This window comes from Podarcis vaucheri (assembly GCF_965113315.1).
Source record: "Podarcis vaucheri genome assembly, chromosome: 4".
NCBI classification, from domain to species: domain Eukaryota; kingdom Metazoa; phylum Chordata; class Lepidosauria; order Squamata; family Lacertidae; genus Podarcis; species Podarcis vaucheri.
The window spans coordinates 70,118,350-70,144,948 of NC_138762.1; the positions used below are offsets into that span (position 1 = coordinate 70,118,350).

General features: G+C 41.3%; 1 protein-coding gene across 4 annotated transcripts in view; it reads right to left on the reverse strand.

Moving 5' to 3' along the window:
• Window positions 1–26,599, reverse strand: part of FRMPD4 (FERM and PDZ domain containing 4) — a 219,658-nt gene that overhangs the window by 10,118 nt on the left and 182,941 nt on the right. For all 4 annotated transcript variants that reach the window (XM_082220847.1, XM_082220848.1, XM_082220849.1 and 1 more), the window contains exons 6-12: window positions 15,706–15,810; window positions 13,744–13,851; window positions 11,415–11,546; window positions 7,811–7,930; window positions 6,041–6,177; window positions 3,274–3,400; window positions 48–137 (exon numbers count right to left, since the gene is read on the reverse strand). In XM_082220847.1, the coding sequence (XP_082076973.1) occupies window positions 48–137; window positions 3,274–3,400; window positions 6,041–6,177; window positions 7,811–7,930; window positions 11,415–11,546; window positions 13,744–13,851; window positions 15,706–15,810 (819 nt within the window). The remainder of the gene's footprint in view (window positions 1–47; window positions 138–3,273; window positions 3,401–6,040; window positions 6,178–7,810; window positions 7,931–11,414; window positions 11,547–13,743; window positions 13,852–15,705; window positions 15,811–26,599) is intronic.

Genomic DNA, 26,599 nt, shown 5'->3' on the forward strand with positions numbered 1-26,599 from the left:
CAGAATACTCAGCAAACATTAAAAAATGATGGTGAGGGAAAGCCTACCAATAACGTTGCTTTGAATACACGGCCCCCATAAAGCCGTAGATCACTGAGGAACTTGAGATAGTGTACCTTGGCTTGCAGAGCAGAAAGCTGAAGATAAAGAGAGAAAACAATCAAATGACCATAGGAGTTAGGCGCAATGGTGACTATAATTCACTATAATTTTATTACACACCCCCGGCAAGCTGTTAATAAGGACTTCTCAAAGCCCATAGGTAAGCCATTCTTTAGAGAACTTCCTAAGGGCAGAAATTACTTTTAGATCTTGAAATTAGAAGTCTTATTTCATCCAGTCAGATGTAGTTCAAACCATATCAGAAATGATCTAGTGCAAGACAGATCTAAATGACTCATTGAAGGATTACAGAGGTAGAACACAGCATTCCATATAGTCAGAACTAGCTCCCTTTGTGAAAAGTTTTAGAGTAGCAATATACCAGATTTTTAAAACCATGTGGTGGCAACAATTCCCCAAATGTCTACTGATTAATCCCTCTGTGAATATGTCTCATTGCTACATGTGTTATGTGGACTGGATGAAGCTCATAGCTACCGTACTTTGCCATGTATAAGACTAGGTTTTTTAAACTCAAAAATAAGGTTTAAAAACTGCAGGTGTCTCATACACTGGTAGTGGGTATGGGTGACGGGTGATTGTTTGCAGCCGCGAGCTGCAGATTGTCATTGGTGATTTGTATTGGCTGTGGGAAATGGGTGTGTGATTGGTTGCAGCATCAAGAGATGCTGAGGATTGGCTGCTGCTGTGACAATTGCGCTTGCTATTTACTTTTGCTGTTGGTGATTGGGCAGATGCTTGTAGCAGACGCAAGCGATTACAAGCGTCGGGTTAGTGATTTACTGCATTCCCCCCCCCAAATTGGAGGTCCTCCAAAACAGGGGGTGTCTTATACACAGAAAAGTATGGTACTTTTTAAAAAAATGTTATCCACAGTTAAAAAGAAAAGCCTGATACTATTCCACCTTCAGCTCCTGCAATCCGCTCAAACTGAGGCTTGAACTGCAGCAGCTACAGCAACATCCAACCCAAGGAAACTGAGGAATAGCTGTGTTTCGCCTCTCCTCTGACGCTTCCACAGATCCTTCTAAACACCTCATAACTTTCTGCTAGCACCAGTGGAAGAGATTGTTCACACGGGCCTTAAGATGCCATACAACCATATCCTTTAATGTGGGAGCTTTTCTTCCAATACTATTGGAATATCTCAGTGCAGAATGAGATGCCTCTACCCAGCAGAATGAAATCTTAAGACACTTTTTCAGTAGCCTTAGGTACCTTTTAAATAGCACCATCCCACGGTGCTGTTGTAATGTTTAAAAGTCTTCAGATTGTGTAGACAGGGCCATTAGCACCCCACTGAGGAAAGACTGTGGGTCTTTAAAATTATAGCAGCGTGAGGTGAAACCACAGAAAGGTGCCTTTCACCACATGAAACCTGCAGCTTTCTAGCTGTAGTTGGAGTCCAACTCCTATCAGCCCTGGTGAGGAATTATGAAAGTTGAAGTCCAACAACATCTGGTGGGCCACAGATTCCCCCATCCCCGATTGAGAAGTTCCTTGACTGATGAAGGAACTGATAACGGACTGGCTACTGTTGTGATTTACAAATGAGGCATAATCAAGTGATTTCCCCGCTCCTCAGAAGCCAGAATAAGTAGACTGGCAAGAAGGGCAAGTCTGAGGGGGGTGTGCTCTCTGCCCCCATCATGATATTATGTTTTGCCCACAGGAATATCAAGATGGTGGTAGGCGCCACATGTGCTTCACATGGTGTTTACCTTTACAATGCCGGGTTGAGCATTGGTGCTTACACCCACTACTGCCCACCTTCTACCTACCCCTTGGTAATCTTACCAGAGAAAATCTAGTCTAAGTGGCTACAGGTGCCATCTTTATTTTAGACCTGAAGGAGCATCTCCACCCCCATCACTCAGCCCGGACACTGAAGTCCAGCTCCGAGGGCCTTCTGGTAGTTCCCTCACTGCAAGAAGTGGAGTTACAGGGAGCCAGGCAGATGGCCTTCTCAGAAGTGGCACCCACACCATGGAATGCTCTCCCATCAGATGTCAAGGAGATAAGCAACTATATGACTTTTAGAAGACGTCTGAAGGTAGCCCTGTACAGGGAAGCTTTTAATGTTTGATGTTTATGGTGTTTTTATATTCTGTTGGAAGCCACCTAGAGTGGCTGGGGCAACCCAGTCAGATAAGTGGCATAGAAATAATAACAATAAGAATAATTACTGCTGCTGCTGTTGCTGCTATTTTCCCTTCCCCATCCTCTGGGTGCCCATGTAGCAGAGGCATTCTGGGAAAATGAAGATGGCAGTAGTTCCTTGCATCTTCATCAAATGCATCACTTCACAGTACAAGATTATGTGCTGCCCGAGCAAAATGTCAGTAACCAGCATCAGCCCTCTATGCTAGCTGCTGACTCTGGGCCCTGATCATAAGAATTAAATTAACATGTGTGTGTGTGTGTGTGTGTGTGTGTGTGTGTGTGTTTTAAAAAACCTGTGTTCTATCCCCCCCCCCATATTTTGCCAAACTGGGTGTTCAAAGTGGTCCAAAAATATAGGACATGATCTAGTCTAACTGATGCATTTTAAAGCCTAATAGTTTCAGGAGGAGAGAGCTAAGTATGTACTTAAGTCTAACATGGCAATTGAATTAATGGAACTTAAAATTGCTTCCGTTCAGTTGAACTGTGTCTTAAAAGTATGAATAAAATTTCAAATGTATCCAATGTGATATGCATCTCAAGGAGCCATGCCCATTAATGCCAAAGGCAGATCAATGGACCGGGATATTTCACTCACAGAAATGAATGTATGGCATGGTGGAGAAGATGTGTGGCCGTGGCAGACTCCTAGGGTAACACAGTTCGGAACAGAGAAAGCAATTTCCCAGCAATTGTGTTATGAAACATAGAAGCAAAATGAATGCAGGTGGAAGGAAACTGTCATGCCCCTGTGGTTAACTAGCAATTTCCTACCATTTTCAAGATAAAATAATGGTTTTGCTAAACTAATTCCTTTTAATTGTTCTTGAAAAAATGGCAATAAGCAGTGCGCATTGTACAGGCTGTCAATCTCTGAAAAATGCATTGGCCACTTATTTCTCTGAAGGATGGGACAGAAAATCTCTCCGTCAGATGCAGTCCTCCTGATTATGAAAATCTATTTCTATTAAGATGCAAATGCATTACCTTTTTACCCGGAGGAACTAGGTTTTGATTTGCTTTGACAAGGTGCGAAAGTGCTTTCTTTATGTTCTTTTCTTTCATGCTTTGCAGTACAGCAGATGGGAGGAAAGTCTCCAGGCCCCATTCTTTTCTGCAATACAAGGCACAACTTTAATTCCACAGTCCTCTGACAATTACCTCTTCTAAAAGGTATCCCCCAAGGTTGAGGAAGCATGGAGAAACCAACTGGGGGCAAACGCAAGTTGCTCACCTGCACCCTGCAGACGCTATTATCACATAGAAAAATACTGTAAAAGAATTTCAGACGCTAGAAAAATGAATAAAAGGTCATTTTGAGAAATGGCTTTTGTTCTAAAGCCACAAAGCATGATTGTGTGTTGGAATAAGTGATGGAAACAAATTGCTGATTCACATGTGCAGTCTTCAGCATGACCCAAGCAGAAGGGGTTGCAGATAAAGGCTCCCTAAGCCATTCAGAAAGTTTCCTTGCGACACTGGGGATTTTGATGATCTGGATAATCCATGTGGGAAGCTTCTCATGCAACTGGCTTACCCTTGCACAGTTCCATTTCAAGTGGCCATAGCAGCTGCCATGGGCCCACCAAGGCCCATGTGTGGCCTAAGGTGTTAAATTGGCCTAAGGTGTGGCCAATTTAAATGCTTTAGTCATGGACACTGAACTGCAGCTATTAATCCTTGCTTAGGAATCCTGGTTGGGCTACTTGTTTAGGCCAATGAGCAAGGATTCGTTTGGAACAGTATACACATTAACATAAATTACATGACAGCTTGTGCGATTAGAGATGCTGCGGGAACCCAACAGAGTCAATTTCCAGTGTAGATATTATAGTCTGGATATTATAGTTCCACCAGTGTGGAAGTGTATCCCAGAATCTCCCTTCTGCCCAATTCTCTCATTCTCTCAGATTTAATTTCCATTAAGGGTTTAATAACTTATTGGCAGCGGGATACATAACGTTTTGCACAAGCTTAGAGATTTGTGTTCTTAGTTTGCAGAGTGACAGGATCGATATTCCCAAACCTGGTTCCCTTAAGGTATTTTGGAGTGTAAATCTCATCATGGAGAAGGTAGGCAGTAAAAAAAAGTGTGGATAAGCTCCAAATCTACAATTCTTTGATAACTTAGGAAGTTCAGAGATGGAATGCTATACCCCAAACCACATGCTTCAGGAGCTCCTCTTCCAGGGAGGTTTTTCAGTGGCCACAGTATGTGATGCCAATTTTTTCCAGGCAAGCAGCTATCCATTTGTTTGTTCCTAAAGGCTAGTCACTGTTTTATTGTGGCAATGGTTTGATATAAAATAGTTCTGACACTAGGCACAGGAGACTTTTAAAGTATTGCTGCCATCTCAACAGTGCCATTTTAGGGGTCAGTCAGCACACTACCCTAACCACATGGAGGCTAGCTAAAATAAGTTCTGCCTGGCCACTTTTCTATGCCGTTGGTGTGACATTATTGAAGGAACCCAGGTTCCTACATCTGAGTTGCATGGCAGAAGCTTCAGAACTGGCAAGTGGAAGCACTTCTTCACACAGCAGAGAGTAAAACTATGGACTCTGCCACTCCCAAGGTGCAATGGCCACCACATTAGATGATGACACATTAGATTAGTCACAATAGCCTTACGGATCAGAAGTACCACGCTTCTGATAACCAGTTGCTGAGGAACTTACAGCAGGAAAAGGGTATTGCACTCAGGTTTTGCTTGCCATAGGTTTCTGGTTTGCCGTTGTGAAGAACAAGATGCTGGACATGAAAATGTCATGGATGTATCTAAGGCATCAGAGCAGCTATTTTGTCAATGGCACCCCCAGCATTCCCACAAAATTAAAAATGTTTCCACTGGTCCAAAAAGGATGGAAACCCCTGATTTACTGTATGACTCAAAATAGGATGAATCTTACCTTATTCATCTCATCTATGATTATATAAATAAGCCGGCTGCTAGACATACAAACATGATGCTTCTGCTATGTTAGCTTTTGAGGCTTCCACCTTATCACAGCATTTAGTCATAACCATCAAGGGGAGCCTTATTTTCTACACTAGACCACACCACTGAGTGTTTTGCTAAAAGAAATATTGAAAGGCATGATGCAGGGGGGAATAATGACACACTGACCTTTTTTTCAGTATTAACAGATTAGTTTGATGAAAACAGTTGCCTAGCTGTTATCCAGGTTACGCATGAGGTGTGTGCATATTTAATGTGTAGCTGCTGTATGTAACAGAGGAAAGATCCCTGTAACTCAGTGTTGTTGTTTGACTCGTGAGAGACCTTTTGAGCAGAAGGCAATGGTGTCATTTCAACAGCAGATATAAATTAAACAGTAAAAAATAAGTTAGTGGAGAACTAGTAGTATGATAAGACATACTGACTTAGCAACTGTCTCAAAGTTTAACTTTAAGGTTCTTAGGAGGGCTTTCTGAGAAATTAGTAGCACAATTCTAACATGTCTACTCAGAAGTACAGTAAGTCCTATAAGTAGCAATGGGGTTCACTCCCACTTAAGTGGGGTTAGGACTGTAACCTAAGGCTGCAATCATAGCCCCACTAACTTGGGAGTGAGTCCCAATGAATTCAATAGGATTTACCTCTGAGATGGTTAGGATTGTGCTGATACTGAAAGTATCAAATTTTACTTGGTGTTTGCAGTTGTTCCATTTCCATCACAAATTCAGCTTGCACATCAACAGACCACATAAATGGTAACCACAGATATTACAAGGTTTGCATTCTATACTTACTCAATGTATTTGAGAGAGATTTTCTGCGTGTGCTTCGTGGTCACGGTTGCAATATACATTTGCAACGCAGCCAGTCTCAGTGCAATATCATACTTGAGCTCAGGTCCAAACCTCTCTTGAACCACATCGTTACAGCTCTGTCAAATAACCAGCAGAGGGAGTATCAAGCTCAAAAATCTCTGATTTTGAACATAAACACCGCATTATGACTAATTCTTCTTTAAAAGGCAAGCTTATAATTAACAAGAACTGTGACTGCCAGATGAGCCATCCATAAATCCTTGAAGATCACAGAGTGAGAAATGGCCAGGAAGACACATGAAAATGTTGATACGTAACATGGAGCTTCTTAAGTGGGAGTGAGCAGAAAATCACCCAGTTTCCTTTCCATGGCATGGACAGAGAACGTCAGCTGTTCTAACTGGTGTGCTGGGTATGACGGGTCAGAATCTAGTCATGTTCAAGGACTAGGAGCAAGGAATCTAATTCTCTTTATTATCCTTCCTCCATCCAAAGTGATGTTCCTTAGCCAATTCATGGTGAGTGAAAGGGCAGGTGACCAATCTACCACTTGGCTCCAGCAAATTAGTATGCTACAAGGTCCTAACACTGTAGCTCCTCGCACACGAAAAGGCCTAAGAGTTTTGCACAACCTCTTTTGGCAGAACCAGGAAGAAGGAGCACAATAGGTAGGTTCAGGAATGCGGATTATAGGATGAGCGTACATGCCAAATAATGAAAAAACACACGTGCGCACACTGGCATCCTCTTACAAGAGCTTTTGGTAGGCTGAGGAGCTCACTGCAAATCAGCAACTGCTTTGCATGTGGAAGGTTCAGTCCCTGGCATCTCAACATGGGTCTGGGAATGGCTCTTGGAGAGTCGCTTACATCAGTTTAGACAAGACTGAGCTTGACGGACCAGATGTCTGACTTGGTATAAAGCTGTTTCCTATGATCCTCACTGAATGACCATAGCCAATCATTCTGTCATAGTTACTTCTTCTGGTTCTTAAAAGGATGAGATGGGCCCCATGCTGCCCTAGGTTCCTTGTAGGAAGGGTTGAATAACAGATAAAAATAGTCAGCAAGGAAACCTATGCAGTTTCATCCATGCCTGTTATTTCAAGAAGATCAGTGATCCTGGAAACTAGAGGTGGTTAACATGTGGCCTCCCCCCAGATGCTACTGGATCCCAGCTCCTATCAGCCCCAGGCAGCATAGACAACTGCCAGAGGAACCACTTAAAGGGGGAACTGCTGTGCACACAGCTTTGTGAGCCCTGTGAATCAATCCAGCAGGCAACTTCAGTGGTGGGTGGGAGAACTGAAGCCTGCTTTCTGCAAGCACTGGCTCTCTTGTTCAGCTGATTTAGCAGGCTTTGGTTTTCCTGCCCATCAGCTGGGGTTGGGGAACCGAAACCTGCTTTCCCTTGCAAATGCGCCATTGCCCGTGCACTTTAAGGCTCCCAATTGTGCATGGGCAGCAACAACTCCACCTGCACACACCTGATGTCACATGAGATGTTGACTGTGGAGCTGGGGGGCATGGTTTGGAGAAAATGGCCTAGTGGGATGAATTTGAACCACTAGCAAGAGGCCAGGTTTGGCCCACCCTGATCTAAACCCTTGTGCCGTTTTCCTGCTATTCCCATCATAAACAAAATGTTATATTCTATTTCTTTTCTCTGCTCACATGTCACATGCCTTTAAAAACCTTCTCTCAAGGAAGCCCAAATTGCCCTGATTTATAGTAAACCCATACAACTCACCTGTACATACAGATATTCAAAGGCAACCGCATCCCTTCGTAAAAGGTCAATGGGATCCTTTGGGACAAAACTAATTCTGAAGAGACATCTCATCTTATGGGAGCTAGGCCTCTGGGTCACCTGGAACAACAAAATGCATGTGTGGAATTCCTGACATTGCATCCTATTTTGCATAACACACAAACCTTGAGATGACTAGACAGAAATTCTAACAAAGGGTATTATTATAATTATTATTATTATTATTATTAGTTCCCTCTCCCCCTTCATTATTATTTTTTTACAAAGCAGCTTACAAAATAGTACAAATATTAAAACTAGTATAAAACCAAAACAAAATGAAAACCTAAAAACACAGGCAGGGAGCCACCACAGAAAAGGCTCGTTGTCATACCACCACCCCCTCTGTGCCTCCTTTGGAGGGGGGCATATGGAGGGATAATCCTCATCAGGACGAATGGTCTTTTTACCAAAGGGCAAGTTATTATCACTCTGTTAATTCTAACAGAATGGGGTCTTAATAGTTATCATAAGGAGGCTATGTGGTATGAAGAAAGAAATAGAGGAACCAAAATCAGTTTACTTTGATTTCAGAAAAGGAGGAATCCTAAATTATTATTATCTCTCTCACACACACACACTCCATATGCATCAATGGAAAATACTGGTATTTCTCTTAATTCTGAAACATCCCAGACATCTTATACAGTGTTCCATCATTGCACAACCAACCCAGGACAGACTTTCAGAAATCAGCACTCCCCACCCAGATTGCTAAACACCAATAAAGCCAATGAAAATCTAGGTACTCGTAGTCCTATTTCTTCTCTTAGTCCTTCTCCCTGACCTATCTGCTGAATGCCTCCGCCTGTTAGTATGTGCCATTTTGACCTATGTTTACGCTGCTCCCGACCCATCAGGGTCTCCACCATAATCTCTGGAGACTGGCACACTGACTTATATGGCACACAGGCCATTTCCAAAACTTTCCAAATTAAACAAAAGCCTCTATGGAGTAGCCGGAAATTTATCAGGAAATCATCTCGCAGAGAAAATACAATCAAAAGGCAGACTTGGTGTATTATGAAGCAGAAAATCTTAGCTAATAAGCTAATCTTTCACAGAAAGATTATGCTGCAGTGCTTGCTAATATCCACATTGGACAGCAGTTTGATTCAATCGTAAGATTTTTATTCAGTTCAATGGGTTTTTGGCTAAGCCCTGTTATACCCAATTGAGAGATTGCATTAAATGCAAGCATCAGTCAGAAAAGGCATTGTGACCCACCCATCCAATTACGGTGTTTCCATTTGCTAGTAAACAGTAAGAAAACATGGTGGATGAGCATTAAAACAAACCACCACTTGGACTAATATAAAGAGCAGGAAATCAAGGATATAAAAGGGAGAAACTGAGGTTAACTATTGATAGCTTAATCATTATTGAACTCCCAGGTTTATGCAATGTCGATCTAAAATATGGTATCTTACAGACCAGAAGCCCCATCATCCCTATTCATTGGCCATGCTGGTTGGGGTTGATAAGAACTGTACTCTAAAACATCTGGAGGGCATCAGGTCGGAGAAGGCAGCAATAGATTAACACAACCCAGAAACCTACCTATATATTTAACAATAGTAATTGGGTAGGGGAAATGGCCGCCACTATGCACCCTTCCCCATGCATTCCTTGTATGTAATTCTGTCTCCTGTCTCTTGTGGACTCTATTTCACTCAATCAATGGGACAAGATGGTGAGTAATATGACAAAGGGAAAGAAATAAAGCTGGAGATGTTGTATGGGCAGTTTCCTGAGGCGCCTGTATTGTTAAAAGGCACCAATGAAGGCCTAACAAGTAACTGCACATGACATTAATAGCGTTGCTTGGAACAAGGAATTTTAAAAATAGGCATGGGGGCCATGTTTGACTGGGACTGCAATGCACAGGGAGGGATGGGTTAAACCAGCTGCAATGCCACAGTGCAATTTAAAAAAGCTCCATTTGGCACCATCACTAATTTTGTCATGAATTTAAAATGCTAGGTTGGTCTTATGAAAATGAATGTTTATTTGGATTGCCATATGTTTTGAAATAAATTGGTATTAGAAAGTTTGTGGTAATGATGTACTGATATGTATTTTTCATGTTGTGCTGCTGTTATATTATGGGTTGTTTTGGACATCTTTATGAGGAAAAGTGGCTTCTTTATTATTATTATTATTATTATTATTATTATTATTATTATTAATTAATGGCACAGAAGGAAATCACCACAAGATCAATTTATATATATATATTTAAAATCCCCTGATATCACAGTGACACAATTAATGCAATGTGTGTTTAGGACCTACTGTCTAGGTGGCAAAAAAGCAATCTGAGAGCCAATGTTTGTGCTTAAATCTCTCCTATTGAAGCCAATAGATGAAGATGCTTAACTTTGGCTGAATTGTGCCCAGCTCTGTTTGCTTTGATTGACAGGAAATTGGCAGCATTGTTCTTCAGCCTTTTTTTCTCTTCAGTGCCCATAATACAGTCTCCTAATTCATAATACAGTCCTCTGCTTTCCTTGCTCTAACAAGCTACTTCCTAATCATCAAAAGGCAGGCAGGCAAGCAGACAAAGAAAGAAGCACTAACAAGCTATTGGTGAGCTTTTGAAAGGTCTTTCCAAAACAAATAACAAAGAAAATAACAATTGATTCCAGTGACAGCAGAATTAGGCCAGAACCAACAGCTTCTAAGAACCCCATACTGCTGTTTCCACAATGAGCTTAATCTTCCTTAATGATCTAATAAATGAAGTCACCCAACAGTGTTTTCTGCATCACCATTTATCACCGCAGAAGTGGATGGATTATGGCATTACTGAAACAATCAGGGAACAGGTTTTGTTCGAGCAGGCTTGAGGAAACATACTCAGTGTGATTTGGAGATATATATAAATATAAAATCGAGGAAGACGGGGGGGTAGCTCAGAAATCAGGCAGGGGATACAGGCAGGGGTTTTTAATTCTCTGTTTAATGCTACTCTTCTGCAGCACAACACACAAAAGGGAAGGAAGGAGATCTCACACAATACAGCACCTACACTGCTGACCAGAGCACACACACATAGAGCCCCACCCCTGGGATACTAGCTGGACAGGGAGGGAAGGCTCCTTTTCCAAGCAGCCAAAGACAGGAGGAAGAACATGCAACAAGGGCAGCCACAGACACACACTGTCACCAGAAACCAGAAAGCAGGAGATAGATTGGGCCCCAACAGAGGCAAAGGAGAAGACTTTTTTTTTTTTTGTATGATGAGGGTGGGAGCAGAGAGTTCTTCCAGGAGCTAGAGTTGCAGAGCTCCCAATAGTTAAATCCACACTGCAGACTCCACAGAGCAGTTCCCTAGCCACCTTAGCTATGGCAGCAGGATGGAAGTTTCTGCTTATAGCACCATCTTTGATTTAAGTCCAGTTCACTGCATTATAACTAAACACATTTATATGCTAACAGTAGCTATCTGACACTGCTCTAGAAATGATAACAGTATATTCCAGAATATTTCAGGATCCACAATGCTTCATTGTTGCATGCATAGTTGCATTATTGCACAAACCTGAGTAAGAGTCTCTTGTTCATGTAGCAAGAGAAGTTTGGTTCCAGACCCATCAGTCTTCTGCTCCAGCATCAGGGAAAAGTGTTCAATACACTTAATTGAGAGCTTCTCCTGAAGCGTTAAGATGACATCCTTCAAAAGAGAACAGATTGATAACAACCACCCAGAAGAAAAGAAACGGATAGAATTGGGACCTTGTTTTCCCTCACTCTGAAATGTAATTTCTCAGTCCAAAGGGGTAGGAGTCTGTGGGCCAGACCTGGAGTTGCTCAGCTGCCAATCACATGATGTCACACTGATGTCCTCTGCAAGGCACTTTGAAGTCCCAAGGTCAGGACTTCAAAGCACCTTGCAAGGCATTGCTAAAAGGTTTTCAAGAACCCCCTGCTAAAATGATGGTTAACAACCCCCAGCTCTCTAAGCAGGAGATTCAGATACACACTCTTTCTGAATTTGGCTAAGAACTGCCTGCAAAAAGTGAGGGCTTTCCCCCTTGCTTTAGCTGAAGTCCACTTTATGGCATTTCCCCATATACTTTCCCTCCCTCAGTAATAAGCAATGTTGCTGTCATAAAAAAAAATGATTTCTCTCTCCCCCCCTCTTCTTTTTAAAAGACATTTTTTCATCAGTAACATTCTTGTTATCTTCCCACTGCTAAACATCTGAGTGGATATTTTTGAACAAGCTTTTGTATCAATCTCTACCTTCTGTTATTACTTCTAAAATGGCAATTAAATGTCAGTTTGCCTAAATGCAGTTCTGATTTCATTCAAAACTGACCACCCATCCGTAAAGATCCACGTTATTTTCAATTTATCTCTGATGGATATATATATAGGTTAACCTTGCCACTTGACAAAAATTTTGTTTGGTGAGTTCAGTATTAGAAATGGATACCTAGTAAACTGAACATAAAAATTCTGGTTCACAAAATCATTATTGATGCTAGGGAGATAAATAAATTATTGAAGCAGTTAAATAGTTCCAAAGATTTTTGAAATATATGACTGAGATGCATCACAGACATATTGATTGCACTTCCTCGCAAGTTCACTTATTTTTGCTAAACATTTATTTTTAGATCAGAAATTAGGCCAAAATGTGCACACTGAGTATATAACTAAGGGAAACTGACTGTAGAAAGGACAACACATTACTGCAATTGTGAGGTTTGAGAGGTTAGGAAAGATATCAGTGGGGAACCAGAGCGAAGTCTCTATTCTCAGAAAAATAAATAAGTCACAATGTTGATTGAACTGTACTATATAATCTGCATTTATCAGCATGCTTAAGTTGTGCTAATGCATTATGGGTCAGAGTTGGATAAAGGCTTTGCTTTCCTCAGATGGGAAGGCACCGTCCATCCACAGAAGTCCTTTGATCAAAGTGGCAGGGTTAGCCCACCCATGAGGCAAGGTGAGGCAACTGCGTTGGGAGGCAGGATCCGGCCTCTGAGGAGTGCATCACCTGCTGCTGCCGCCTCTGCCATGGTGGAGTGACTGCTACGGCATCCACCTTGGGAGGCCAGATGTGCCTCCTCCTTGGCAGCCCTACCCAAATAAGAGTCACTGCTGGTCTCCTCCCTCTCAGGAAATGGCATGGGCTGCTCGCTGGGGTCTCCTGGGGTCTGTACCTGCCTGGCATGATTTAGAACAGGCCCATTTCCCTCTGCGCCAGTCTTTGATTCCCAAGAGGGTGTCATTTTGTGGTTTGCCTCAGGTGCCAAAATATCTTGGGCCAGGCCTGGACAGTAGGCTGCTACTTTTGTTGACTTCCTCCTCCTACTGCATCCCAAATGCTGCCTCCTGCACTGTTCCAGAGGATCTCTAAAGCCAGAGTAGCTTCCAGCTCCCATTAGTACCATTCCCATTGTGAATTTATTTCACGATATCCCTTATTCGTTTAGCCTGTGGTCTACTTACTAGTAATATAATTCACTGCTGGCATAACCCTAACATACCTATTTCTCATATTATTGACCCATATTTGTTGCAAGTTATTCAATTAGCAATCAATATCTTAATTTCAGCTGGCACAGCATGCTGACTTCTGGCAGCATATCATGACTTCTTAGTGAGGTCCATGTAATTTTAATTAAGTTGCAGTAATTAAAGCCGTCACCCCTATTTTTGAATCACTAGCGCCACATTAGAGTTTATGAGCATAAAATTCATTTAAATCCACAAAATTCGTCACAAGGAAGCCTTATAGTACAGGCTTGAATCCTGCATACAAAAATGTTATTGTAAGGCTTGCTGGAACTTTATTCATTTATTTTTTGCAGTCTTAAGATGCAATGTATGTTGAAGATTCTGAGCAGCGAGCCTACCTTTATTGAAGTGCTGCAATCAAACCGAAAAGATTTGGTCTGCCCATTTTCAAGATACACTTTCAGAACGTTTGGCATGAAAAGAAGTGAATTATCTTTAACAGTTTCCTGTCAGAGAGTAAAAACAGTGAACATGATCAGAGCTCCCATATAACAAGGCTTTAAATTAGCCTAGCACTCCGATTCAGGGGAAGGAACCACACAAGCTGACTGACACTTGAAATCAAGGACTCTGGATCCCCCTTAAGCAAAATAAATAATTATATTTACCACTAATATTGAGTTATTTTCTGGTGGCCTTCACACGGAGGGATGGTGCTCAAGTTGTCCTTAAGCCACTGATGTTACAATCCTGGTACTTATTACCAGTGTTGAACTGCCCATGAGGTTGACTAAAGCAAGTGCCTTGGGTGGCGGAATCCCATGGGGCTGTGACCCTGCAGGTGTGCCCCTGCCACCACTTGGGCCATGCAGTTGAGGCTTCCAGCAAGATCTCATAAGAGTTCCACAAGATCTAGCTGGAAGCAGCTGCCCCGCGACCCTGGAAAGTGACGCTTTGGTGGGGAGCACCTTCTTGTTTCACCTCAGTTGACGAAACGAGATGGGTTGCCCCTGCTCATTAGTTGAAAAAGAGTTAGAGAAAAAGATGGCCTCAGCTTTGATACAATATATTGCCAAATTATTGTCAGCAGCCTGGTTTCCTTCCCCAGCAGTGCCTTTTATGCAATATGGCGCAGCATGAATACACTCTTTGTGTATGTGTTCATTGGCGGGAAGGAGTCTGCTGCTTGCATGTTGTTCTTCCATTGTGCATATCCAAAGGTTTATTTGTTTTATTGCCCACAGATTGAATTCTGATCTGAATGGGGCACTGGCGTGACCCAGCGTGGCAATTATTATACCCCACTTTTTTTATAAAATTACAAATAGAAATGTGCAACTGAGAGGCCATGTTGCAGGGATTACAGTAGTTTACGGAAAGGACGAGACAATGATTAACACAGTACTGGCTAATTGGTACTCGTTCTTCGCAGGAATGAGCAAAGGTAAAAGTTGGAAGCTTGAAATTCAAAGAAACTAGATACAAAATTAAGCAACGGTGAACTCCTTTTAAAGCACAGCATTTATAATATAATATTTATAATATAGCTCCTATATTAGGAGATGATGCCTATGAAATATTAATGCAGAGATGTTGTTTACTTTGCCAAGAACCAAAGATTTCATTGTGCTCTTGGTTTCATAACGGGATTCTTTAAATTATTAAGAAGGATCAAGGAATAAAAAAATACTGTTGCATTTTCTGAAACACCTTCTTTCTCAGGTAGGCAATTGTGGGGCCTGTGTTTATGCGGGGAGGACAGCCCTGTCCCCCCCGAGTCTCTTCTGAACTGCCAACAAACCTTTATTATGGCTCAGGCGCAACCATTCAGTTAATTACACAGTAAGGTCCTTTCACATGATTTCACATGTTGAGTTGCTCGCTTGAAAATACTCTCCATCAAAACTAAAACCTTGTGAAGAGTTTATAGATTTGTAAGAGAGAATGCTTTCCGTCTTAAGAACTTGTGTGTCATAATGGATGTTCACTGTTATGTAAGCTTTGCACATGATGTATAATTTCAACACAGAGATATTTCCAAACAAGCAGCGTTGAATAAAATATGCAATGGTACAGAGGAGCATAGGGAGCATAACATGCCACTGATTATATGCTTGAATTGATCCTTAGAATCCTGGATAACTTCGCTTTCTTTCTTTTTTAAAAGCATTAATTTCCACCCCAAATCTTGGCATGGTTTGGATATAATGTCTATAATGAATACATTGCTCACACATATCTAGGCAATTTATCATACTATTGTCCATTTAAAGTTTTAGAGAGTGATTTTGAATGAATCTCTCTCTCTCTCTCAAAAGGGAATTATATTTTAAAATGAAGAAATAAATATTCACACTCACAGAAACCTGGCCATTAATAATGACCTCTTCTGAGAATCGCACTTTGACAGGATTCGACTTCAATCTGGCCTTTTTCGCAGCGCTGATAAATGCCGATTTAGGAGACTAGAAAGAAGGGATGAGTGGAAAAGGCAAAGATGACTTGACTGACAGTTAACTGCCATCCACTGCTATAGATCTCCTGATCAAGTCTCATTTGATCCCATCTGTCAGAAATATTACTGCTTCTGCCCAATGCCATTTATTATATATTGGAAATAAAAGCAAATCACACTTTTCTGTTAGCGGTATGAAAAAATGTAAACACGGTCAGATGCAACAGGAATAGGCTGACATTCTTTCAGTGACATGAAGGCAGGCATCCCTTGAAGACGATCACAGTGCCTGGAGGTAGACCATCAGGTTGTGTAGCCAAAGCAGTGACCGGAGGAGGAATGGTTGCTGGGAGCAGCACAGAAAGAAGAAACACCATGTAGCAGCACAACTGGGCACCTTCATCTCCTCCACCTGAAATAAAACACGTGTCTCCTGTATCACCCTCCACAGCCATAGTTGGCACTGTAACTCTCCAATGGTTTGATTTTACCTCCAAAGGGGCACTCTTCCACTGTCTCCCGAGACAGATGGATGCTAACAACACAGTCCGCAAGAGGGTATGCAAAATATTTTCACCAGTGTAGGCTTTTGAAAATGGAGCAGCTGTAGTAGACTGCAACCACTACTATGCTATAAGATCCACTATCCTGTAATATTACATATGAGCCTTTTCTACTGAGGAAGACTAGGATGGCAAAATAAGGCTAATATTCCGGAAATCCATGTCTTAGACTCTGTGAAAGGATTCTGTGGAACTTTAACAACCCTTCATGTGGATTATTGGACTCTTTGAACAGACAGGTGGAATAGATACTTATGCGTGAACTGACTAGAGAATGAACTGATCCACTGGGTCTTCTGTTTTTTTCCACTGAACTTTATGAGACTTCTGTTGAAATATACAATTTGATATAATGAATAGTATACCTTATTTATTCAAAAGTACAGCTGGTTACATCTTGTGTGTTTATTGAATAATGTAGTAACGGGGTCTTCACATGGAAAGAGAAATTCATAGGCGATTACTTCTCTTTTGTTTCAGGGATTTTTATTTTTTTAATATATTACAACAATATTGATCTAGCAGGCTGCAATGGTTTGCTGCCATAGTCTGTTGCAACTTCAGTTCTGCCGCAGACTTGCATTCAGGATGCAAAACGATGCACCAAACTTCTTTCCAATGAATAAATTGATAAGGAGCATGTGAAACAATGTACTGCACAATGTGCAGCAGGGAAGCTGTCTATTGCTATATATATGCCCCCATTTTAGGTGGGACCAATATGTGCACAATTGTGCACAGCGCTGAACCTAGAACTAACCTGGAAATGTCATAAAATACATCACTTAAAGGGTGTAACTGGGGTGGAGGCAGAGGAGGGGCACAATGGGGCAGAGTGGGGGAGGAGTGGGGAGTTTCAATTGCATGTGATTTCACACAAGTGTGCAATGACTCTGAATGCAATCCCCACATGTGTGTGTGTATGTAGGTGTGTGCCTTTAAGAAAATAAGTTGTTATTTTATGCCATGGAGAAACAAAAGAATCACAAGAATTCCCAAGTTGTGACCTTCATCTAACTGGCTGGGCAAAAAGGTCATTACAATTGTTTTGCTAATTAATAGAGTATGGCTGCTGTCAAAGCAGCATGTTTTATATCCTTTTAAAAGGTTCTGTAGTACAAGTAAAAAGTTTTTCTTTGGATTAGAGTAAGAGAATGGCATCTCTGGTAATTTTAATATTTTCTTTTTCCAGCCATGGAAATCTAATGCAAATGTCCAGAGTGCAGGTGGGTGATTGTGTGCAGATGTGAGTTAAAGGTCTCTTAATCATGATGGGTTCTAATGGGTGTCTATGTATCTAGAGTATGATGGATTTTCTGGTGCTTCAGGCATGGAGATTTCCCTGTCCAGGGCTCCAAAATACAAATTAATAGGTGAATACGGAGTATTTGACTGCATGGGGACTAAGAAGGGAGAAAGGCACCTGCATACTCCAGAAGTCTCACATATGTTGCATGAACATCAAGAGCTACTTCTCTGTTAATGGAGGTGAGCCAAGGTGCACATGTTGCTTACTTGTCCTAAGTCTCAGCATGGGCTACCTTCTTAGGTAAAATGGTGACTTTAGAGTCAAGGTGCTAAGGAAATATCAAAATGGCAGCAAATTTGAGCCTCTTGGTCATACTAGCAATCACATGAGATCAGGAATGGGAAACTTCAGGTACAAGAGCTGATAATGTTAATAGTTCTTGTCTAGACAGAGGATGGAGAGGGATGTGTGAGTGCAATGGAACTAGCCTCTTGTACAAAAGTAAAATTCATATCCATTTCACTGCCCATGTTTGCCTTTGGCACCACTGGCCTGTGTCCCCTGGAAGGTTGTCTATATGGCCTTGAGAAGAAAAAGGATTCCCCACCACCACCACTCTTGCATTAGATGATCCAGGCTTATCAGATCCATTGCATCCATCATATCTGGTGATTCATGCTAAATACCAAATACAAACTTTCCCAATGATCTAGGGTCAAATGTTTAAATACTGTTGTTTTAGAATCTGAACTGCAATATCATTGAAGGTTGCTGCTTCAGCTTTTAAATGTTTCAAAGGGTGCTTCTCTTACTAAAAGAACTTGATTTATATTTTCAGAGCCCGTGTGTCCAACAAAATAAGTCCAGCAATAAAACCAAAACTGATATGTTGCAACAATTTCTATTTTAATACCTTCATATTCATATTGTGGGTATAAGAGTGATTAACGGTTCATGGACCGACTAGTTCATTTTTTTATGAAAGCACTTCTTTTTAGCTAAATAGAAGACATTATTCTCATTTAATGACCTTAAGCAGGAGCTTAAGGAATGCATTTGTCAGGGAATGCAGAATATAGAATATTTATAGGGTTTGTAAGATATAGTCTGTAATAAAATCAGCAATAAAGCCAGTCTCATTAGCACTATGTTGTTGGGAGTAGGAAGAATGAGAAAACTCTAATACCTTACTGTAACCAATGCCAGCAAGAACTCTTCTGTGTGGACCAATGACATTTTTTTCATGGCCACAAGTGTGGAAGCAAATTGCTTATGATTGTATGAACACAATGGTAGGAATGAAAGACCACTACAGTTGTACCTTGGTTTTCAAACAGCCTAGTTCTCGAACGTTTTGGCTCCCGAATGATCAAACCCCAGAGCTTCCTGCAGCCAATCAGAAGCTGCGCTTTGGTTTCTGAACGTTTTGGAAGTTGAATGGATTTCCAGAACAGATTCCATTCGACTTCCAAGGTACGACTGTATTCCAAGCCAGCCTCATGTGCTTCATTTGATTGCTTTATGAAACTCACAGTTACAAAAACATATTAACCTACTACAAATCTGTTAACTGTAACCGGCGCACAGAATACAACAGTAACAAAGGAAGCTTCCTTATTCTGAGTCAGACTATTGGCCCGTTTGGCTCAATATTGTTTACACTGACTGGCAGAGATTGAACCTGAAGCTTTCTGCATGCAAAACATGATGTACTCTACCACTGAGCTGCAGCCCAGTTAAGTCCATAGATAACTGTGCACATAATGTTCAAAAGACATTGACTGCACAAATGCAAAATGCCTATCCACAATATCTTATCCTAGAGTTACTGGTTCCCATAAGGGATCTTACACCATATCATGTTGCTACAGACCTTGTGACAAATATTGTCCCCTTTATTTTCCACTATTGTTATTTATAGGATTGTGAATGTTTCAAAAAGGTGCAGCTATGGTTGCATATAAAAAAAACACAAAGGGGTTTTAGCTTAATAACAATGAAATGGATTACAACACATGTATTAGGTGGGAGAGAAAAAAAGTTCTATGAAAGTTATGTGGAATTTCATACTTTAACATTTACTGAGAATGAGACAGTGAAATCAGATATAATAAAAGATGAGCAAGGTTTGCATATCTTCTTAGACGCTCACATTAAATATGCTATTAAATGAACTTCATCATTACATAACAGTAAACACATTAACTATGATAATTAATAGCCACAAGCTACACGCCAGCTAGTTTACAGGAACAAGAATTGGTTTACTGGGAAATAACAAAATTAAAACAATAAGAATTGAGAGGACACATGTCTGCAGCCTTTATTGTGAGGCAAGCTTTTTTTTTTTAAAGAAAAAGTTGCTTAGTTTTCCACAACAAATTTATGTCCCTAGTACTTATCCCCATCTCATTCATTCTCTCTTCACAACACTATCCATCATGGCCAACTTTTTCTTGACTAATAATTATGCAGCAGTTGCTGACTACCAATATGGCTCCAAGGCTGTCATATTTGTCAATATTTATTTTAATGAAAGCATCTTGGAAAGGCAGTGAATTATCTCCAGGCAAATAATGGTACATAGCCATTATGCACTTTTTACTGGGGTAGACCTCAGAATTCCATGGAAACAGGGTGTGTGATGTTCACACATCCAAGAGAGGGAAGAGCACAATGATGTTTAAGTGGAAGTTATAATGTCTAATGATATCTATAATTAGGCTCTTCCCTAAGAGCTTAAAACACTTTACATAATTCTCTCTGTGGCATTAGAATCCTTACAACAAAACTGCAATATATCCATAGGACCGACAGCACGCGGGAGGACTGAGTCTGCAAGTGTAGCAACGGTTCCACTCGCCCACACTACCCCTCCATCACCTGACTCTGTTCTCTGGCCAATTCAGGTTTCTGGAATAGGTTGGCGAGGGAAGTTACTTTTCAAACACAGACTGAAATCACACCGGTAAGGCTGCCACCACTCCCTTTAGTTCAGGGAATCCCAGAGACACAATCCAGGGAGAAGAGTGTGTCCAATTAACCTGGCAATCCCCACTCCTTACAAGCTGCATCCACAAGCTTGCAGGCAGAAGTTCACTCGGTATAGCGTGACTAAGCAGAAGGCTTGGATTTAGCTGTTCCCCGGAAAAGGCACCAACACACCAACAGGTTCTAAATTAAAAGTTTATTTTAAAAAGAAAACTGAAAACTTGTGGAAAAACCACAGGCACTTCTTAAGAGTCTTACAAACATGAAAATAATAACATTGTACATTATAACTAGCTCGTACATACTCACAAAGAGAACACGGTTAGAATAGTCGAGTCCTTTCAAGTTGTTGTATAATGGAGCTGTTAGAGGATTTCCATTTCAAAAGGACGAAACGGCTGTTAACGATGGAGCTTACAGCCGGGCATCTTTGCAGAATGCAGAGCAATGGCATAGAGCAAGCAATGGCATCTAGCCATGAACAAAACATCCCTTGATCTTTTATTCACAATTCTGACTTTGCGTCGTAACTTTTGGCCAATCAAGGGTCTTAATTTGATCAGCTCATTCTTTTGCAGCTGGGTCAATTTAGGCTTGAACCCTTAATCAAAGAATCTTCCTCCCACCTGTGGAAATTAACCAGATCCCCAATTCTCAGCAATTTGAAAACAAACAACCGGAGGGGAGGAAGAAGTGATTCACACCCACAACCCAGGTGTCAAACCTTCCATTAATCAGGGACCCCTTTCCTCCCATAAACCTCTCATGGCAAGGAGCCAGAAGGTCTGGGTTTTAAAGATACACAACTCCCTTTCCCAGGGTCCTTGCGGCTGACAGAATACCCACAAGGCCACATTCTTCTTCTTGACCAAGGAATGATTTTTCTAACAATGATAACTTCACTACAGCAAGACACCCAGATCTGAACTGGGGGACTACCTGGTCCATCACCAGGTATTGGAATGTTTTTAATAAAGTACGACTGAGCATCACAATGTATTTGAAAACAGTCAGAGAGTGTATGAAGGAGGACTGGTAAGGAATGCGCCCTGGAGAGAGTTATGAGGGGCATAAATGCTTGGAGGGCCACATTTGGCCACTGGGGCTGAAGTCACACACACACCCCACCTGCCCGATATGAAGAAACAGAATCAGGAAATAAAGGGAGAAACGCATCAAGAGAAAGGCAGAAATTCAGGAGCAGCCTGAAGTGAAGCAGAAAGCAGCTGCAGTAAGAGATCAAGCCACTCTGCCCTTTGGCCCCAGGCTAATTCATTGACTCTCCCTCTCTCTCTACCCTCTATTTTCTTACTGCAGGATTTGCTGGTAAACCTTCAACTTCACTTTGTGGCAATAATTTGGAACAAATAAAGACTGTCATGCCTATCCCAGCATGGAAGAAAATGTTTGATTTTCTAGCAAACATCTCTGGATAACTGGGGGTGGGCAGGAGTGGGGGTTAAGACCCAGAGCTGTTTTCCTGATTAGGTCTATATCAAAATACATTCCCACAACAATTTCAAAACACCAAATAATTGTAAGTCCACAGAACAAACCACATGCTGAAATCAGTTTGTATAACTGTGTATACTTTATTGTTTATCTGTATAGATGTTGAGCTCTACAGTAAAAGGATTCATGGGGATGATTAAAGGGTCTCCTTCCATTGCCAGCCTCAGTAGGAGCAAAGACTTGCTTATGCTGTTCCCTCACAGCAAGATACCTTCTTAGGATTTAATAGCTTTCCAGAATGATGGCTTATCAGACCCTCAATTGAAATTTATTCTCCAAGCCTGAATGCACAGCACAATGGATAAATGATCTAATTGGAAATATGCCTAAGCCTAATAAACTACCCATTGCAATGATAACCCATTTACAAAACAAAATGTTTTCAACAGATAATCAAATAAACTTCCAGAAAAGTGAAACTTCAAAGTGCTCCAAGTGATTAAGCTCTTAAATCCTTTCCTTATCAGTACAGATGACATTCAAATTAACCTGAGAAAGATTTATTAGATTGACAGGAAGCACAAAAGAAGAATGTTTGGCTTTGGTTGTAATTAAACTGAAAATGAATGAGCTTAAGCAAAACTAATCTGGAAGACACTGAGTGAATTATGTTCAGCAGATGACCAGAGTACTGTAATTCTATAATAGTGTTAGTTTCACTGAGTTGTTTTCATGATGGGTTAGTAGCAAGCGTACATATACTACTGGTTTTACCCAATTCAGAATACACGTTTGCTCTCTCTTCTGTTTACACAACTGCTGGACAGACAACACTTCCTCAGGAGATCAAAACAATTTGACAAAACAAATGGGGGCAATTATACTTCATTTAAGATCATCTCTACCATGAAACAAAGAAAATAAAATATTTCTGCTGTGGTATCTGGTTCGAACACATACAGCATCGGAGTCAGATTTTAAAAAAACAACAAACTCATCTGGTAAAACCCATGAGCTGAGATTAACACCATCTACTCACAAGTACACCACCTAAGAGTAATGTTACTGGCAATCAGTTGTTGTTGTTTTTTTGCGCCCACTCAGTCTGCTGCCCAGGTACTGCTGAGTTCTGTAAGTCCTGGAAGACCTGCTCCCTGCCTTGCAGGTCTTATATCCAGCTGACCTGGGAGGGCAGGGGCCAGACTGGCTTCACCTACAAAACCTGAGGCTGCTGAACAGACTTTTGGGCTGGATTGCGTGTGGGAATTTGTTGAGGAAGGGCTGTTGCTGTTGGTATTTTGTATCTTTATGTTAGACTTTGTGGTTTATGTGGAAATTGTTTGGTTCAGCTGTGTATTTTTTAAGGTTCTGTTTATTGCTCACAACTACTTTTATTATGTTGTGGTTATGTATTTTTTATGTTGTAAGCCACCTTGAGCACAGTTTGAACTGTGGAAGGGTGGCATAAAAATAAAATTATGTATGTAAGTATGTATGTTATGGGCAAGTTCAGAGGCTCTGCTTTTATTTCCTTTGGTTCTTTATTTTAATTCAGACTTGGGCTGGACAGCCCTTTCAAAGACAGGACTGTCCTCTGTAAACTAGGAAACATGGCCACTCTAAAACGGTTCATATTGTTTTGTTTCAGCCATTGAGAAAATTCAGTACATATAATAGGAGAATTTTAAATACACACACAGAGTAATGCACTAGGTCCTTCTGAGGTTATTGTAGTGGTATGGGTACATCTGATGCTTCAAGTTAACTACCTTGGTTTGTTTATTCTTGCAGTTGACCTAATATGCTTCTATGTTGTTGTTGTTTTTTTAAAAACCCCAAGCAACAGTTCATTCTGAGTACACAGCCAGTTACTGTTTCAGCATTCTAAATCTCAGGAGCATTATAAGTGTACAAGAAAAGGATTGCTGCCATCCAATCAGAGGTAGCACGGCCTGAGGCCAGGAATAAAATTTATAACATGCATCCCTCTGATTGCATTTAGCACTATAAGAATGTCTCCAAGCTGCATACAGCTTCACTGCAGGCTGTATATTTTTGCTTTCTATGTTATTAAATCCAATAATGGAACAAGCAGTTGTATTTCTTAATAATAAAATGTGGAATGAATTTCCTAAAAACCACGGCATCAAACATACTGTGAGTTTAATTCTGATGCCATTTTATACTAACTTACAAATCTTCAATGGATCCCTGCTATGACTTCAATTAACTGGAGTCAAAAGGAATAAGGTACATCAAAGACACAAACTTTAGGCCACAAATAGATCTCTGTTTACATAATAATTGGTGCAAACATGATCTATTCCTTGCTGCTAGCCTTAGCTACCTGGAAAAGATGCGGAATCAAGGCAAGGGGATATATTATTACCATTTAAATAGGGGGCTGTCCAAGCATGAAGGACACTACTCACTTAGGAGAATTCTGCATAATGAGTTCTGAGATCTATGAGCCAGATTTCTTCCATCATTTGCTCACCGCAGTGAAAGCTACCATTTTATCACATAGTGTAAATAAAATGCCATGTAAATTAATAAGCACATTAAATAAAATACCAGTAGGTTAAATTGTGTAGATAAGGCTAAAGGGAAGGAGAATTATGCAATATTTTATGGTAGAATAAGAAGTATCAGAGCATCTTAGGAAGTGCCTATATCTCAGTCTATCAAGCACTTGCTTGGTCAGAATCAGGGATGGGGCTGGACTCACCTGATCCCCACACTTCTCAAGTCAATGTAAAAATCAGACTGCGACCTTGTTCAGAATCTGCACTGGACCAAATTCCTCCATGAGGTAAATCTGAGGCCTTTAAAATTGTTCCCCCTCCCTTTTGGATGACTTGTACTCAGAAAGGTATACAGTGGTGCCCCGCAAGACGAATGCCTCGCAAGACGGAAAACTCGCTAGACGAAAGAGTTTTCCGTTTTGGAGGTGCTTCGCAAAACGAATTTCCTATGTGCTTGCTTCGCAAGACGACAATGTCTTGCGAGTTCCTGCTGGTTTTTTCCCCTCCCCCCTTTTTCTAAGCCGCTAAGCCACTTATCAGCTGATCCGATCAGCAGATAAGCTGCTAAAAGCCGCTAATAGCGCTAATCCGCTAATCCTTCAATGGGCTTGCTTCGCAAGACGAAAAAACCGCTAGACGAAGAGAATCACAGAATGGATTCTTTTCGTCTTGCGAGGCACCACTGTACTACATTTTATTTTTTTTAAAAAAAGACAAATTAATGTGACCATCCCAGGCCCTCACCACCCAGAGTGGCTAGGAAACACTTGCTGTGGGGGTTGCAAACAGGGCCACAAATTCCTCTGGGAGTATTGGGATGCAATAATGTCCCATCCCTTCAGAGACATTATATGGGGAGGAAGCATGACGGCCGCATGGGATGAGGAGGAGGATGTCATCACCGCCTGACACTCTTAGGGGCATTTGTAGAGCATGCTGCAGCAGCTACACTTCTTAGCTGATCCAGGCAGCTAGCTTATAAAGTTGGGAGAGAGTGAGCTTTAATGCTCTTGGGTGACCTTCACAAGCACTTACTTTTTGTTATATGCAGACAACTCTACGAGGCCGAGGTGTCTTCAGCCCCCTCAATACCTGCTGGCAGGAAGCCAGGCCCCCTCAGTATTGGGGGGGGGGCTGAGTGTGGAGCCAAGTGTGGCACGGTTCAGTGACCAGCTTGCTCCATGCCCCCATAATCTTGGGTGCAGGACCGCACCTCTGGTTATATCTATGTAGATTATTTGCCAGGGAGGGCAGCCTGCATATTAACTGCAGAAATGGGATTGGACTGTTTATATCCAAAACCAAAATGAACATGAACTAGGTTTGGAGAGATCTATTCATCTCTAGCCAGTATGTCATCGTCCATATTTGTAGCTTGGGCACTCAGAGCCTCCTCTTAGCTTAAAGCACTCAGTTGTCCAGAAAATGGACATCATATGTACCCCAAGCACTTTTGGAGGAGGCCTGTATTTTGCACTGTTTCATGTGAACAAAGGGATTTTACCTGCCACACGCCTGTGTACTTGCCCGTACTAGATAAAAACAGGCAACTGTTGCTTTTGTGTCTTATAATCTGCAGGGGTGCGGGATACCATGAATTGCCACATTACTTTTTGCTCCATTACTTAACTCTAGCTGGTTTGCTTGGGTCTTGCTCAAGGGGAATAAATGCAGCCTCCTGTCACCAAAAAAAAAGGGGGGAAAGACCCCCTAGTCATTTAAAACCCACTGAAAAGGAACATAATCACGGTGTTGCTAGACAAGGGGGAAAAGGGAAGCCAAAAAAAGAAGACTCAAAAAGATTGGCTAGTATACTTGTGAAATGTCTTGGAGTAGAATTCAATATCCTTGTTCCTCTGCCCCCAAGAAGCACTCCTCATACATACTGGAACATATCCATATTTATTTAAATTACACTTACATTGTTCCACTTCTGTCTAGAGTAGTATATAATCATCACATTTATCTTCAAAGACACAGCTCGTACTTCACATGTGCTATTGGTTATGCAGATAAGGA